Source organism: Schistocerca cancellata, chromosome 1 (assembly GCF_023864275.1).
Source record: "Schistocerca cancellata isolate TAMUIC-IGC-003103 chromosome 1, iqSchCanc2.1, whole genome shotgun sequence".
Taxonomy (NCBI): domain Eukaryota; kingdom Metazoa; phylum Arthropoda; class Insecta; order Orthoptera; family Acrididae; genus Schistocerca; species Schistocerca cancellata.
Window position 1 is genome coordinate 864,582,266 of NC_064626.1, and position 18,872 is coordinate 864,601,137.

At 38.0% G+C, this 18,872-nt stretch overlaps 1 protein-coding gene across 1 annotated transcript in view; it reads right to left on the bottom strand.

Moving 5' to 3' along the window:
• Positions 1-18,872, bottom strand: part of LOC126108660 (beta-glucuronidase-like) — a 149,826-nt gene that overhangs the window by 64,110 nt on the left and 66,844 nt on the right. Inside the window, exons 5-7 of the mRNA XM_049914005.1 lie at positions 14,237-14,430; positions 12,925-13,071; positions 9,815-9,987 (exon numbers count right to left, since the gene is read on the bottom strand). Of these exons, the coding sequence (XP_049769962.1) occupies positions 9,815-9,987; positions 12,925-13,071; positions 14,237-14,430 (514 nt within the window). The remainder of the gene's footprint in view (positions 1-9,814; positions 9,988-12,924; positions 13,072-14,236; positions 14,431-18,872) is intronic.

Below are 18,872 nucleotides of genomic sequence, written 5' to 3' on the forward strand. Positions count from 1 at the left end.
CCTTTGCCAGGCACTTAAATGTGATTTGCAGAGTATCCATGTAGATGTAGAGTGGTGGCGGCGTATTTGTTTTATTAAAGAACTTGATAATATCTATCAAGGTTATCATGGATTCTGAATGAGAATTTATGTGGATGAAGTTAATCACCAAAGGCCAGTCAAAAATGGTAATCGTATGCTTCTATAGACCACGAGGGTCAGGAGCTGTTGTGGTAGAGTGTTTCAGAGAGAACTTGCAGAATATCATTAATAATTTTCATCTTCGTGTTGTTGTAATTGAGGGGGAGGAGGGAGGGGACTCCAACTTGTCAGATATAGATTAAGAAAGTCATGCTATCACAACCGGTGCCAGAGACAGGGTTTTGTGTGACATTATTATGAATGTCTTGTCTGAAAATTACTTCGAGCAAATAGCTAGAGAACCAACTTTTGAAAGCAACATCTTAGACCTCCCAGCAACAAACGGGCCGGAACTTACCAAATCAGTAAACGTAGAGGAAGGTAGTGATCATAAGGCTGTGATAGCAACTATTACTACGGGTTTTACAAGGAATGTTAAGAAAGGGAGGAAGATATAATCGCATACGGTAGCAAGACTGACAGAATATAAATTGCAGAGTGTCTGAGTAGTCAGCATCAAATACTTAGTGATGAGGACGAGAATGTGGACCACAAATAGGGAAAAATTCAAAAGCGTCATTCAATATACCTTAGACGGATATAATCCAAGCAAGGTGCAGTGAAACAAGCAACATTGCTCCTTTTTTACCATTAACAAAGAGATCGGTAGCACACCATTTTCTTCACATTACGGCTACATTTCCCAATTTAGACCAAATCAGGTATACAAACAAACACTAACGACTTTGTCAGAGGTAGGAGACATAATCCATACCATAATGAAACCAGTTTTATCACGTAATAGAAAAATACCATGTCTCTGTAAATTAATTTCTCTACAATTTTCGTATTTATGTTCAGAGGAAAAGTAGAATGGATTATAATATTATTTAAATGTTTATTAGCATACACAAACTAAAGGTATTTTTTCACAACGGCGTTTATATTTCTAACTCGTATCTACTACACATCAGTTCAAAGATCGAGTAATGTCCAAATATGACTAGCTAAAATTAAAGACATAAAAATTCCAATTCTTCTTATGTTTTCAGTTATCGGCTTTATTATAAAAACTAAATACAACTAACCAAACAATTCCAAGAATCGAAGCTATTAAAACGCAATTGTTGGCTTGTCAGTCGGTCAGAGAGAGACGTCAGTGGTGGAGGCTAGTAGCTTGTTTGCTTTGATGCTTAGCAACGTTGCTCAACAAACGATGTTTTTTATAAATTCTAATTGAGGAGATGGCATGGCTTACTGAAATAATAATTAATAATCAAACAACCTACCGCCCAACATTTGAAAACAGCTGGAGAAAGCAGAAGCAGATCAGCGCACCAGCTAGATAAGTACCAGAATTCAAATTCTTAAACTGAATGTATTCCTCTCGTCATAACTACAAGCGCTGACAAGCAAACAGATGTACTGTCATTGTTGTCAGACGGGCTAGCCGCCAGTCTAATACCACAGTCCAAAAATTGTTAGACTGTGCTGATACTTTTTACATATGAGAGGGGTTTACAAAGATCTTAGGGGATGTGAAAGACTCGCCATGGTTTAATAGCTGTGTTAGAAAGCTGCTACATACACGAAGGGAGTTTCACCGCAGATTTAAGAGAGAATTCAAGTCAAAACCGAGCTGACAAACAAAAGCTGAACCAAGCAAAATGAGAGTATGAAGAGCAATGAGAGAACCGTTCAGTAACTTTGAAAGTAAGATTTTGTCTACCTTTCTTTAGTCTTATGTAAAATCAGTAAGCAGTTCGAAATCTATTCACTCACTCAGTGACCATACTGACACCGAAACGGGAGACAACAGAAAGAAGGCCAAAATACTGAATTCGGTATTTAAAAACTGTTTCGCTGTGGAAGATTGTAACACAATCCCATCTTTCAAATACGAATGTGAAAATGGTAGACATTTATATAACGCTTCACAGAATTGCTATCAGACCAATTGTGTGATTGGACCGAAGAGTTCCTAGATAACAGAACACAGCATGTGATTCTCAATGGAGAGAAGTCTTCCGAAGTAAGAGTGATTTCATGTGTGTCGTAGGACCGTTGCTATTCACAATACACATAAATGACCTTGTGGATGACATCGGAAGTTCACTGAGGCGTTTTGCGGATGATGCTGTGGTATATCGAGAGGTTGTAACAATGGAAAATTGTACTAAAATGCAGGAGGATCTGCAGCGAATTGACGCATGGTGCAGGGAATGGCAATTGAATCTCAATGTAGACAAGTGTAATGTGCTGCGAATACATAGAAAGAAAGATCCCTTATCATTTAGCTACAATATAGCAGGTCAGCAACCGGAAGCAGTTAATTCCATAAATTATCTGGGAGTACGCATTGGGAGTGATTTAAAATGGAATGATCATATAAAGTTGGTCGTCGGTAAAGCAGATGCCAGACTGAGATTCATTGGAAGAATCCTAAGGAAATGCAATCCGGAAACAAAGGAAGTAGGTTACAGTACGCTTGTTCGCCCACTGCTTGAATACTGCCCAGCAGTGTGGGATCCGTAGCAGATAGGGTTGATAGAAGAGATAGAGAAGATCCAACGGAGAGCAGCGCGCTTCGTTACAGGATCATTTAGTAATCGCGAAAGCGTTACGGACATGATAGATAAACTCCAGTGGAAGGCTCTGCAGGAGAGACGCTCAGTAGCTCGGTACGGGCTTTTGTTGAAGTTTCGAGAACATACCTTCACTGAGGAGTCAAGCAGTATATTGCTCCCTCCTACGTATATCTCACGAAGAGACCATGAGGATAAAATCAGAGAGATTAGAGCCCACACAGAGGCATACCGACAATCTTTCTTGCCATGAACAATACGAGACTGGAACAGAAGGGAGAAGGTACCGTCCGCCACACACCGTCAGGTGGCTTGCGGAGTATGGATGTAGATGTAGATGTAGATGTGGTGGAAAGGCATCAGGACCAGATGAGATATATAAGATTCCACGAAGATTATGTGATAGAACTTGCTCCCCTTCTAGCAACAGTTATCACAGATAGCTGAAGCAACAAAGGGTACCTGGTGATGGGAAAAAAGTGCAGTAGGACAAATACATATAATTATAAGCCTGTATTGTTGACATCAATCTGTTGTAGAATTATGGAACATGTTCTACGCTCAAGAATTATAACAGTTTTGGAGAACGAAAATCTCCCCTATGAAAATCTATGCGGATTCTGCAAACAGAGATCTTGCAAAATCAGCTCACGCTGTTCCTCCGTGAGTTGCATAGTGGTATATACAATGATACTCATGTTGATGCCGTATTCATTGACTTCAGGAAGACTTATAAAAGCGTCCCACACTGCTGATTAGTGAAAAAAAATGAGCTTATCGAGTGTCACATCAGATTTTTGACCGGATTCAAGACTTCCTTGCAGGTAGAATTTACCATATCACCGTTAACTGGTCAAAATCGGCAAGTGTAAAGGTAATTTCTAGAGTACCCCAAGGAAGTGTGCTGCAACCATTACTTGTTACCATGTATATGTAATAGAAAGCGTTGGAAGCTCTTTAAGACTTTGCAGATGACGTGGTTGTCTATAGAAGATTAAATTAGCGATGCCAGAAGACAGTATCAATTTGTAGAATGACTTGCAGTGGATTGATAAGTGGTACAGGCTCTGGCAGTTTCCCCTGAACGCGTTGTATTGCGCATACACAGGAAAACAAATCCTCCATAATACAAATACACTTTGGATGACAAACTGCTACCATTGAATATCTAGGAGTAACTACCCGGAGCGATTAAGTAGAATGGCCACATATAACACATAACAGGAAAAGCAGATGCCAGACTGAGATTCATAGGAAGAATCTTATGGAAATGTAACTCATCCACAAAGGAAGTGGCTTATAAGGTACTTGTTAAATGGATTCTTGAGTACTGTTCATCAAACGGGATTCTTACCATGTATGACATGTAGGGAAGATCCAACAAAGTGCTTTTCATCATGGAATTGTTTAGTTCGCGTGAGAACATTACAGAGATGCTCAACAAACTCCAGTGGAAGACATTACAAGAGAGGCATTGTGCACCATGGAGAGATTTGCTATTGATATTTCGAGAGTCAGACAACATGTTACTTCCTCCCACATGCACCTTACAAAAAGACCATGACGAGAAAAGTAAAAAATAATTGGAGCTAATACATAGGGTTACTGACAATCATTCTTCCCATGGGCCATTCGCGAGTGGAATGAGGAAGTGGAGGATCATTTAATGGTATCAGAAGTTCCTTCCGCCACACACCATCAGGTGGCTTGCACAGTTATGATGCCGATCGACGTGAAAGACTGAGTGTTTAAATGCCTCAGCGCATGCTATTACCAGTCTGATCATATCTTTGTGGTCCCTGGGGGAGTGATAGGTTGAAGCCTAAAATATAATGCTAGTTTTTCCACTACTGTTTATTCGACCTTAGTAATTAGCTTTTCCTGAGATAATTGGTATTTACTTTTAAGTGACTGTTAAATAAAAATCCGAAAAGCTCAAATTATGTTCTGCCACGAATCTCACAAATCTTTGATGATTCATCTCACCCTTCTTTTTATAAATTTAAGATACCACATTATATTTGAACTCAGAATATTCTACAACAGATGGAAATCAGTGTTCCCGTAGATTCTTTCTGATGCCCTCCTTGTACGCAGGTGTGACCTGTGCTTTCTCCCTGCCACTGGGCACAGTTTTGTACGAGGGATCTGTGGTATATTACAGCTAAAATAGGAGCTAACTCATCTGCAAATTCTCTGCAGAATTTGACACGATTCCATCAGGTCCTGGAGCCTTGGAAGCAATAGGAAGAGGTACCGTATTTACTCAAGTATAAGATAACCCTGAACATACGACGACCCCTTTTTTTTAAGAGCCTCCTTTAGAAAAATTTATTTTTCAACATATTCTGACAAATAAAAATTACAAGCTGCTATTGATGTAATGAATCTATCCACAAAGTTGAACGTTACACGCATTCTAAATTTATGCCATTTATTGATGGTCTTCATTTTGATAATACAGAGAGAAAAAAGCTAACAAAAAGAACTTGTTTACACTAATTTTTATCTTCATTGCCTTTTTTGTTTACTTAGCCTGTCGTCTATGGTATCGCTATTTTTCATCATCATTGGCGTCATCTTAACAGGACAGCTGTGAAAGTTATTTCTCCATGGTCACAAATATGTGGCTGTTTCCACCGATCGTGTCGCAATTTCTGATGTTTTGGTTACTGTGGGGCGCAAAAAGTTGCTGTTTTTTTTTTCGAAACAGTGGATTTCGCCTCTATGCTGATGCGAGGACGTTATGTCTCTTGCTCCCAAACATATCGTCTGCTCGCGCTCTCTCATTGGCTCTGTAGAACCAGCAGCTAAAGTATCCCCAATCGTTCCCGTCATACCTCACAGTGAGCGTCGACAAATAAGTACACCCATGTCTACACTTTTAGCGTCACTTGCAGACGTATTTGCTATTGTTGAGTGTTTGTCCAGTTTTGAGGTCAACCTGATTATGAGTGCAAATGGATTCAGGCAAACCAATTTGATTATGGTAGATGTTAATAAAAAGCCAAAGTACGCAGTGTACTCGTATATTCCCATTGTTGGCTGAACGGCAAAATTTCTGCCTGCTCAACACTCCCCTCTGTGCACTCATCGTAGTTCACAGCCAAGGTGCGTCACAGTCCCCCCTCCAGCTTTCAGTAGTGCTGTGCTTGAGCAACAGTGAAACATGGACGGAAATGTCTTCGAGAGTGGAGGTCGTAGGTAGAAACAACAACTACTACATAAATAAAAGATTGGAGTCACTATTCAGTCCGATTCTCAGATTTTATCTCCACAACAGGTTATTCCGCTGTAACTTAGTCTCGCGACAACAGTTACCGTCAGTTTAATATGATTTATTTCGTTTGTTAGACTTTTCATCTGAATGTCGTCAGGTTGTTCTAAAGCTAATTGAAAGCTAGTGATGATTTTCGCCAGTATTCTAACACGTATACCCCAACCGACTTTCTCATTTGTAACCCGCTTGGTAAACCGTTAGTTTCTCATAACTAAATAAAATATTCACTTGGGTTGTGAATTAAGTAATTGTTTTTGAAGAGCAAGATTTTCGTCTTTAAATGTTACTTTAACTTAAAAAGCAGCATAATGTTTGTATACGATATCCATACATGTGTGAGAACATGTATTGCACATCTGTTCAAATACAACAAAACTTTTTAAGTTGATGAAATTTAATGTTATTTCCTCCTGAGTTTCGCAAAATTGTCATTTTTAAGAAGAATATTTATTGTTGTAGTGGCTAGATCGTAGTTACTCGTGTATCAATTGAATTAGCGCCACGAGTTAAATGTCATGTGGCTTTTAGAGCGACGTCGGTAGTGTATTGAGCGCTTTGGCGTATCGGAATATCTCGAGCGTTTGCTACAGTAACATTGTTTTAAATGTCGTATGCTTAAGGATTGTTCGAAATAACAAATAAATATGTACGAAACCACAATAGCCAAAATTTCACCTGTAAATGTAAAACGACCCCTATACGAATCTTTTAATCCATGTAAGAACGTCGACTTCAGCAGCAATAGTTTAATCCACCAATATAAGACGACCCCTTGTTTTTCGAATGTCGAATTTGGGAAAAAATGCCTCGTTTTGATCAGGTAAATATGATATATTACGTGAGATATTCATTTTATGTTCAAGACATTGAGAATATCAATATTTATGAATTAATAAAAATGCTTCATTTAAGAAAACTATGGTGTATTACTTCTAGATGAAATTAAGTATGGAGTTGCACGAAATTAACAAATCAAAAAATAAAATTAATATATTTTTTTTAATAGAATGGTAGGGGATCAGATTAAAAAATATGTAGCAGATATAGTTAATAGTCTATTTCTGTCTAAGGCTGACAAAATTGATTTGCGAAGGAAAGGGGGGGGGGGGAAATCAAAATTAAAGACAAATTATTAGAAAATTTAAATAACAGTTTTTTACTTTCTTTCTAAAATAAGGGAAATACCCAGTTTCTAAAGAGTGCAGTTATATTACGTAGTTGACAATATGGTAAAAAAAAAGTAAAGGTGTACACAGCCCTAAAATTGGTCAGTGTTTTACTAGGCATGGCCCTATTGGAGGTGATACAGCCTTGCATTCCTCTGGGCTTTAAATTAACTTAACCAACCAGTTACAGTAGGAGCTATAGTTTAAATGTAAATTCTGAACCATCATACAGCTTGGTATTTTTCATATGTACAAATAATTTCTGGAGGCAAAAGAAGAATAATACTTTGTTTCTGGATTGAAACGTGGACCTTCAGATTTTTAGTCTGTCACTTACAACATTGATAACACTATACCGCACCAAAATGAAATGGCTCAGTGATAGTAGGATTAGACAAATATAGAGTACTTCAATAATTCAAGATTATTTCCAAGATAGATTAATGTTAAAAATTTTTAAGAGGGCACATCCTGATGACAGCTAAAACTGGAAAAGTGATATTGTGAATTTCATAAAAGATTCTGACTGAGTTACTTTTGTCATCAGAGTTACTGAAAGTAACTGTTGACAACATGTTTCATATGGTAAGCCATATGAGACATGTTGTCAACAGTTAATTGTAACTCAAAAAACAATAACATGTTACATTCATTAATATGACAGTTGACAGAGAAATGACTTTGACTGTTCAGGACAGAAAGGGGTGAATTATTTAGGCAAAAACAAAAGTCTTTCATGGTTTACCCATGTGCCACTGCATTCTGCCAGCTGGACATACATTGCAAGGATTAAATTTCGGCTGGTGGACTAGGATGAAGTAGCAGTTGTGTCAGGTAGACTGGAGCATATCCACCTCCTACATGCTTCTAAAAATCCACAAACCCAACAATCCTGGATGCCCAATTGTAACTTGTTGTTCTGCTCTTACTGAAAGAATTTCCACTCTGGTTGACAACACTTCCAACCAATTGTCTGGAAACTAGCCTCTCACATCATAGTTCTTTCATCCGCACCTCTTTATCCCGTGAATCCCTAGTTGTCACTCTTGATGCCACCTCCATATACACTCACATTTCTCGTGTCCATGGCCTTGCCACTATTGTACACTAGCTCTCCCAATGTCTTTTTGACTCCAAACCCACTACTTCATGCCTCATTCACCCTGCCAAATCCTCAAACACAACTAATTCTCCTTTGAGGGGAACAGATTTCGTGTGCCATATTCTCACCACCCCCAAGAATCAGCAGTGAAGTAGCACACCCCTCGTCACCCAACATCACCCTGGACTGGAACAAATGAACCATATCCTTCAACAGAACTTTGGCCCAGAAATGAGGGACATCCTAAAGAAGATCCTTCCCATCCCTAAGTGATATTCCATTGCCCATCCAACCTAACAACATCGAAGTCCACCGCTGATCCACTCCCATTCCCAATTCCTTTCCACAGGGATAATATCCCTTGGTAGATCCAGGTGCAAGTCCTACCCATCCTAGGTGCAGCACTTCCTTCTTCAGTCCTCTAACAGGCTTATCCTGTCACATCAGAGACAGTGCCAGCTGTGAAAGCAGCCACACCATATATCAACTCTGTTGCAATCACTGCACAGCTTGTTACATCAGTATGACAACCAACCAACCATCCACATAGCTGTTTCACAACTCAGGTCATCTGGATCCTTCCCTTCACCACCAGCCTTTCAAGACTACATGGATGGGGAGCTATCCTTAAAGATGTCCCTTGCTCTCGTAGCACTCCTGACCCACTGTTCCCATATCTTCTCACTGACAGTTTCTCACTCATTTGCCCTGTCACCCCCTCCCACCCCACATCACCTTTGTTGTGCACTGTACCCCACCGGTTTCACTATCTGTGTACCACATGCCTGCCTATGGATATGTGACCCCTCCCTTCCTCATTCCTAGCCAGCGTACATGCCCCCTCTCAATGTGTTAGCTACCCACCCCGAAGCACTCTTCCTGCCTCCCATCTTTTTCTCCCGTACCCACCTCACCTGACACAGCCACCACCTCATCCTAACCTGCTTGCCAAAATGCAATCCTGGCATTGTGTGTACAGCTGGTATTAAGTGTGTGTGTGTGTGTGTGTGTGTGTGTGGGAGGGGGGGGGGCTGTGCCCTTTTGCTTTTGTGTGTACCTTTTGACCTTTTGACAAGCCAATGCTTTTGCTATTCAGTGAATGGTCCCCTTTACCCACAAAATATTTACATTTTGTCATAACATTCCTACATATATTAATCTAAAAGGCACTCATGTGAATAGGCACTATATTGCCACATTTTTCACCCAGAAAGTTTGGTACAGTTGAGAACTAACTAGAAGGTTTTGCATCATAATGAGACCTCATAATTGTGATGTGGAGTGTGCAAATAAGTAAGAGACTTTGACTGACCTCGAAATCAGCAAGTCAATCACCTTTTAATATTGAGTATGTAGTTAACATAACATGCAGAATTGGATTCTCACGAGTAGGATGTTTGTCCAAGCTTTCATATTGAACCTAACTATGTTACTGAGTTACACATTATAGTGGTTAATAAGTGCAGCCCTTTTTACAGTATAACTTATCTGTCATGAAAACAGTTATAAAATTTTACTTCAATCCACATTTAATGAAGTTCTCTTATAATGTAACACTCACTCAATGTTGAGGCCAGGAGATTCATCAATAATCATAATTCCTTGTTGGTCAGCAAAGTCCATGGTCTCCTCAGCATAAGGATAATGTGATGTTCTGTATGCATTGGCTCCCACCCATTTCAGTAGGCTGTGATCTCGAGAAACCATAGGAAGATTTAAGCCCCTACCAAAAACCTGGAACCATTTCAGTTTGTTCAATACAGTCACTGAAACATGCAGTGTTGTAAAAGATTACTTTTTAGTTATATAAATCTGTGTTATAATTTTTTAATCAGATTTAAATGGATACAAATAAACCCAGACTTCCCTGACTATGAGTAATTTTTCCATAGCTCTTTCTAAATCATTTCCTGTTATCAATGTATACAGCAGCATTTAGGTTTGCATTACAAGTTAAAGAAATCTAGATGATTTTGTGTTCTTTCATTATTTTAAGAGTTCATCCTTGTAACTGTTTAAAGTATTTCTTCTAAGGCTATAATATGTATTATTTCCTCAAATTCTATAAACTGTTCTTTGGATCAAGATTATTGTCTCCTAATATTTTAGCGTGGCATCCAAAGGTCCAACTCTGTCACATTAATAGCATCATAATCAGTGGGCTACCTAATTTTGCACTTTAGCTTAGTTTATCTTTGATCACACTATCATTAAATTTTAGCACTCTGTGTAAAGCTGTGTCAAGAAAGAGAGAGATGTTGTGAAAGAGCAGCTCAGTATCAGCTCAATGAGATGTGGAACTAATTCATTGTATAGTAGTAGATAAACAGAGAATGCTTATAAAACACATAGGAGGAAAAAATATTATTCTGATAGCAAGTAAGACCTGAGTAGTAGCACAATAAAGTTTTTACTTGGGGGTAATAATGTTACACTTTTATCTATCTTCAGCAATATGCAGTAAGCAATCTGCACTGTTAATAAGAAACTGAAAACCTAAAACCTTCAAAAAATGACAGTTCTCTTAATTCATCACCATTTGCTTTCAAGAATTAGGCTGAATAAGCTGTTCTAGTGTCCCAACATTTCCTCGTTCTATGAGGTCTTTCTCACCAGTAAATTGAAATCACCAAGCTTTCACTACATGCTAGTTAGGACACACACTCATTAGATGATGAATACAGAATTTTCTTTTTTCCATTTTGATATCCATTACAATAGATATCTTTAATTCTTACACCTTTATTCCTTGATTCCTTTTTCCATAATTCTTGCACTATGCTCCAAAGTATTTCTGTTAATAAAAGTTCCAAGTTTTTTCTTTCATCAGCAAACTTGGGATGGTCATTGTTTTGGACAATTTTATTCTCATTTCTTTCCTTTGCTCTTAAGGAATTTTTGTTTTGCCCACATATCTAATGGTTGTTATTGCTTTCTTTCTTTTTTACATTCAGCCACTAATGTTAGGCATGCAACCTAGAAGGCTAGCAAGTTTGTTTTGTTTTTAGGTTTCATCAGTTGATAATCTTGGTAAATTAGGCCTAATTTATGTAAGATTTAGCTCTTTGTAAATACGTTTAATTTTTTGTATTTGTGTTTATAATGCAGTACTGAAGATTATGTCAGAATTTAAAGAAAATCTTAATATTTTCTTTCACTTGTTCAAGATATCAGATGTCCAAATATTAAAATTATTGATGGGCGTGAAGAGCAATCCCTTTCAAACTTAAAATATAAAAATGAAAATTCAATAAATGTGCTGTCTGAAACAGAAGAAATGTGTATACTGACTGGTCAGTGAATGGTGGATAATCACAGCATGACTTACAGAAAAATTAAGAATCTAGCTCTCAAAATTGGCAGTATACCAGTCAAAGAAGGAACTGTCAGTCCCAAAATATGTATGTCTACTGTTAGTTTTTTCCTTTGTGTTTTTGTGGCTTCTGTTTTATAACAGTTATGAACATTGATGTTTCCATAATAATCATCACTTCATATTCTCAGTTGAGTAACTGGTCAAAGTCTAGAATAGGACCAGTGGCATACTTACACATTTCATGCAGGAATGTTGTCAGTGGTTGCCTTGAGGTATGATGGGAACAAAAGAAGATGTGTCAGCTGTTTGTGTTACATAGCCAATGAGAGAGCAGCAGGCAGGCGAACAATGTTTTGAAGTAATACATTCAGAAGAAAGGGTGAAACATTGCTGTTAATAAGGATTATAAATTTAACTGCTTCTTCTTTGAGTCATAGCTGTTTAAACTGTGCTAGTATCTGCAAACCAAGGACAGCATCGCAACTGTAGATATATTCGAAAAAGCAGTGTAATGTTTCTCTGTTCTTTGTTGCAATGCAGTCAATTTGCAGGAGCACACTGAGTAAATGGATCAATGTTCTTTAATTAAATCCTGGGCAAGATAGGTGGATGAATGTTTTTTAATTAAATCGTGGGAAGAGGTAGGGGATCAATGTTTTTTAATTAAATCATAGAAGAAGGTTGGTGGATCAGTGTTTATTAATATATTGAATGTGCAGCTCTATTATCAATAAACATGGACCTACTTGCCTTCTGTAATGCTTTAATTAAAAAACTTTGATCTGCTTACTCATTGCGCTCACGCTGATTGATTGCATATTCATTTAACCACCACATTTGATACATTTTTGTGTCTCTGCAATGAATCCATGAGACATGCACCAACGTCAGTTTCTTTACAACTCTTGCTGCCACAATCAAAATATTTCTCTTAAAACTTACTAATACACTAAAAAACAGCAAACAAGACAATGGTTTCAATTTTGGAGCTAGAAATACATTGTCTCTCTTCTTACCTCTCATTGTTTATGTCAAAGAATCATCCCATTGGCTACATGAAATAGACACATTGCCAACCTATGAACAGTAAACAAGCACTGCCATAACTGCCACTGACTCTGATCTAGACTTTAGCCGAGTTTTCCATTAAATAAAATAGAGCTCTTAACTGAAGTTCACTATATACTGCAAACAGTTCCATGTCTGATACTGCAGCCATTAACATATCTAACAGGCTGTTAATTTTTTATCAATAAACTTGGAAAATCATGGAATTAGACTATCTTCAGTTCTAAATTTCTTTAATAAATGTCCTTAGAATCAAATATTTTCTTTGAATTTGACTGCAGACTCACATCAGAATCCTCATGTCTTCCAAACCCTCTGAGATATACAGGCTTGTCATTGATAAGAAGTGAGGTGTTGTCCCACCTCAGTCGACGTATTCCCACAGGGAGTCTGTAAATGTCTTCTGTGCCCAGATCTACTGATGTCACATTCACCTGTGGGGGAAAAGATAAATGTATTGCAATCTTGTGAGTTCTCTTCACTAACAAAATATAAAATGCTCATCACATATACAGTTTAACAATTCTCCCTCACCCATCCGCCCATGTACCAATGTCAGTGTACAACATTAATGCACAGAAATCTGTATGACTACTATAATGAATCAGGTACCCATCTAGATAAATGGCCACCACCAAACTGTGACCAAAAGCCAACTATGCTAACAACTTATGGACCATCATCAGTGGATGCTTCACAAGCTTTTTTGAAATGTACAGGTGGCAACTCTCCCTGCAATATATACTTCATTTTTGCAAGCCTCTAGCCTCAAAGATATTTCCCACTGTCCCATACTTCTGTATGGCCTATACCCCATCTCCAGGTACCACCAGTACACTCTTGTCCACATACTTATTAATTTTTTATACGTGTTTTTGTGTGTGTGTGTGTGCATGTGTGTGTGTGTGTGTGTGTGTATAAAGATTGCATGTCATCATCAACAGAAAAAAATATCACTGGTGAAGACAAGGAAAACGAAGGAAAATATAAAATACAGTAAACTTAAATATTGCAAATCTACTTATTTACACACAAAGAAACTTTCAGAGAAAAATATTATTGAAACTAATTTATGCTGCTGATCAAGCTACGCCTTGTTTTTGTTTAGACCAGTTTATTAAATCAAGAAATGCCAAGAGTGCAAATAACGAGCAATAATTTTGAACTAATATCCTTCTTCATGGCGGTATGTATACTTGTTGTAGTATTATGAAGTACCAAATTAAGACAAGTACCATAGCCACTTCACAATTTCACAAATCTTTGCCATGTCATGTGTTAAGTAGATACACACATTGCAGTCATTCTACCGTTAGTATACGATATTTTCTCTACTTTCTCTATCCAAGGAAAGAAGTCCTTGACCTGTCTGTTCTGATTTTTATTTTTTATTTGCTAAACTGTTTCTGGCATGAAATAACCAAACAACTAGGTAACACACTACACTACAAAGAACAGTTCTCTCTTCAAATAAACTCTATAAAGTACTGATATCTTTGTATTCCATTACTGTCATGTAGCATCTTATCACCTCATGATTAATACAAGAAGTCCACTATATTTCAAATTTAACTAATTGTGAGAGGCTTTGACATTTACCTTCAAAGTATACAAGTACCCAGGATTACTGTTCATTAGATATGGCCACCAAGCATTTGCATTGATCACTGTCAGCTCTCCTGAGAAACCTGTTCCTGTAGCAACTACAGATCCATTGGCATCCAGTAGTTCAACCTCACATTGTGGTGTAACTGTCAGCTGGCCACCAGAAACAATGGTATAGTTCACAACACCTATTAACACAGCACAAAAAATTAAGCTGAAAAGCATGTCAATGACTGAAAATAATTAATACAACAACAAAAATCCTGGGTAAAATGGAAACAGTGATATCAACCATTCACAATACAGCAATGAAGTTCAGCAAGAGCCACAAATAATGTCTTCATTGCTGTAGCTCAGCTGTCAGAATTTATACAAGCTGTGCCAAACATGTACTGTTACTCTCCCAAAGGTTTGCCCCATTTGTGTTGCATCATAGGTCCTATGGGGCATCACATTTTAATCTTTGCTGAAATACACCTTAAAAGATGTACAACCTACGAGGAACGTGTATCAAATGAAACTTGTTGAAAATAAAGGGGTTCAAAAGTGCCGCCTAGATGGTGTTTTGATTGGTAAAAATGAGATTTTTATTATTTAAAAGGGAAACTGCACTTTTTATTATTATTATTATTCTACAGCAAAAACTAAACAACTTTTGTTTGAAATTTATTTTCATTGCCCTGCTAAATGGTGATGTTATTGTTAAAAATAGGCTAAACTTAATTTTTAACAGGAACCCCCATTGTAACTGCTATATAAACCATATATCTATAAAAACAAACTTTTGTGAAACTGTATCTGTTAAAATACTGGTAATTGAATTAACCTTGCCCAGTTTAATCACAAGAAGTTCACAAAAGAATATTTCATGCCTCATGACCACTTGACATTTCATGCATCATGACTGCTTGACAATATTTATTTTTTCTGGTTCTTGAGATAACTTATGCTTCTACATAGACTGTAAAAGGACATACCGTATGAAGAATGGAGAGATGGTGGTGGGCAGGGTATAAGGAGATTGGAGAGGAAGACTGACTGATTGATTTATCGATTCATTTCTTTGTTAATCTGAGAAACAATTTAAATTTTATGGATTTCACAATTCAAATCATTGAACAATTAACAGCCAATATTTGATAATGAACGAGAGAGAGGGAAATGGGGGAAGGGAGGGGGCTGTTTGTGTGCGAACTGAATGCAAGCATTATTGCCAAGTTACAGTTATTGACACTTTTTTTATGACTGTCTGCTGTTCCACACCAGTTTCATTTGGTGGGTAGTGCACTTTTTGTCACACTTTTTTCCCACTTCGTACCTATATTTTGTTCTAATGCTTCAAAAATATGAACCATGAATGAATGGAATTAAGACTTTCATGGTGGGTTGTCTTAATTGCTGATGAACTATTTTACTCTCTGTGGTTTAGTCAGCTACATAAATTTCTCTCGATTATTTCACAAGTGTCTTCGTAATCTGTGTGAGATACAAACTGCCAAAATGCACATTCAAGCCATATGGAAGGATGCTTTAAATAAGACAGTTGGACTTACTGCACCTGGTAATGGGTAATAGTGGTAAAAACTTTTATCATATTCTACTTCCATCATTTTAATTGAGCCTCAGGAAGTGGAGTGAGCAGTTACGTAAGTTATTCCTCAGTACTTATGACCAGCTACCCCATGCTATTACGCTGAGCTAGGGGCACCATCACAGTATTGCTGAGCGAGGGACACCAACTTTCTGAGACATGGCAGCCAATGGGAGGACCAGGTGCCATCACATGAGATACGCAAGAGGGTTTGTGAGTTAGCAGCCACGACGCCAGGCCGCTCTCTTGCCTCTTGCCTGCCAGTTTCCTTACCCTCATGACCAGTCCTTTCTATTGAGAGCAAAATTCTGTTTCCAGACCATGCGTGGTTCACTCTGCAGCTTTAGCCAGTTTCTGTGAATGCTGTACCCCTTAGTGGATGTTATTGGAAATGATACCCACATTCCTCTGAATCCTAGCATTTTTCATTTTACATGCGGGATGTCCGCCTGAGCTCCTGATACCATCCTGATCATGTGCATCATCACAGGTTATATAAAAACAATTCCACAACAAAGGTACACTTTCTCATTACCATTTCTCCTCCAAACCACAAGTGTGATATTGCTGCAGTACAGAATAAAAGACCGGTTCAAAAGGACAAATCTCATACATTGCCACTTGGTTGCCAGCATTTTTGTGTGACACACATTAGGAACAGTTTTTATAAAAACTTCTATTCATCATTAGTCTGTGATGCCATTGTCTGCATTCGAGCTGTGGAACACAAACTAGGCAATATCAGTACTGTGAGGGCCACCATTACCATTAGAGCATTAACAGCCATGGCACATATCAAAATCGCCAGAAGGATGTGTGCATGTGATGACAGATCCAAGGACAGCCTGAGAAGATCAAGTATCTTTATGTATTCAACTGGCTGTCACTGTGTTGAAGATAAGGTCATCACAGTTAAAATTATCTAATGATTGCAACTGGAAATGCTGTGAGTGGGCCTGTTTACTGAGTAAACAACATTTCTGTGAGTAGTTTAATCTGGTGGTGTTTACTAATTTTTTGCTTCAGTTTTATTTTGTGTAATTTAATCTAGTGATATTTGTTATTGGTTTTTATACTGTTCTGACTTCTATTCTTCCTTATGGTGATTTTTAAGCAACTCTCAGTCCTTATTCTAGTGTAACAAGTATCCAAAACATGATACTAAACTTTGTACTTGTTCATGGTGTGAATAATGAAGACATACGTAACACTAAACTGACAATATTAACATACCTTGCAGTAGAACTATCTTTCTATGAGAAATACTTTACTCCTTATTGTAATAGTAACACTGAGAAATCCAGCACAAATTACATGCAGCTGAAGTAATAGAATGATTGCTATTCTCTCTACCAGTACTACACTAAGGTACTAGAAGAATACACTGATTGTATTTAATGGGCTGTTCAACTGTATTGCTTATTACCTCTTCTGACCGAAACTGTCCCTGCTTTAATTACTCCTTTCTGATATCTTCTACGTCGTAATTACATTTGGTTAGCCTACTTCAAGTCTTTAGTCTTTCATTCACAAAACACCATCCAAAGGTCCTGGTATGCATCTCAGTGCCAGCTGACCACCATGTCACTCTCTGTTAATGGTGTCATTGGATGCGGTGTAGAGGGACATGTGGTCAGCACACCGCTTTCGTGACCGTTGTCAGTTTTTATGGCCTAGAGTTTCTACTAATCAGTTGACATCATTAGGCCGAGTGTACCGTCTTTCGGTCCTCCCACCAAAGAAAAATCCTGGCAGTTCCAGTAACTGATCCTAAAACATCAGCTTAGCAGTCATCCACAGTGATCACTCAACTACAGAGACAGACATTCTTTCATTCAGTTTAGTAATACGCTGTTAATCTGGTATCCTCCATTCTTTTGTCCAAGCTAGAAATAGTCTCACTACACACTCTTCAGTGTGCTCTAGTCATCATTCATTATTTTGTAATGTATAGATGGTAGTATGGAATAACACCTGCCACCTTATATCATGTATTCTTTTGCACTCCATGTTGTTGTTGTTGTTGTTGTTGTTGTTGTTGTTGTGATGGTGGTGGTCTTCAGTCCAAAGACTGGTTTGATGAAGCTGTCCATGCTACTCTATTCTGTGCAAGCCTCTTCATCTCTGAATAACTATTGCAACCTACATCCTTCAGAATCTGCTTAGTGTATTCATGTCTTGGTCTCCTTCTATAGTTTTTAACCTCCACACTTCCCTCCAGTACTAAATTGGTGATTGCTTGATGCCTCAGAACATGACCTATCAACCGATCCCTTCATCTAGTCAAGTTGTGCCACAAATTTCTCTTCTCCCCAGTTCTATTCAGTACCCCCTCATTAGTTATGTGTTCTACCCATCTAATCTTCTGCATTCTTCTGTAGCACCACATTTCGAAAGCTTCTGTTCTCTTCTTCTGTTGTCTTATTGTCCACGTTTCACTTCCATACATGGCTACACTCCATACAAATACATTCAGGAAAGGCTTCCTGACACTTAAATCTATAAACAGATTTCTCTTTTTCAGAAACACTTTCCTTGCCATAACCACTGCGCAGGATTAGCCGAGTGGTCTAAGGCGCTGCAGTCATGGACTGTGCGGCTGGTCGCGGCGGAGGTTCGAGTCCTCCCTCGGGCATGGGTGTGTGTGTTTGTCCTTAGGATAATTTAGGTTAAGTAGTGTGTAATTTTAGGGACTGATGACCTTCATAAGATTTCACACACATTTTCTTGCCATAGCCAGTCTACATTTTATATCCTCCTTACTTCGACAATCATCAGTTACTTTGCTTCGCAAATAGTAAAGTTTTTTTACTACATTAAGTGTCTCATTTCCTAATCTAATTCCCTCAGCATCACCTGATGTAATTTGACCACATTCCATTATCCTCATTTTGCTTTTGGTGATGTTCATCTTATATACTCCTTTCAAGACACTGTCCATTCTGTTCAGCTGCTGTTCCAGGTCCTTTGCTCTCTCTGACATAATTACAATGTCGTCGGCAAACCTCAAAGTTTTTATTTCTTCTCCATGGATTAATT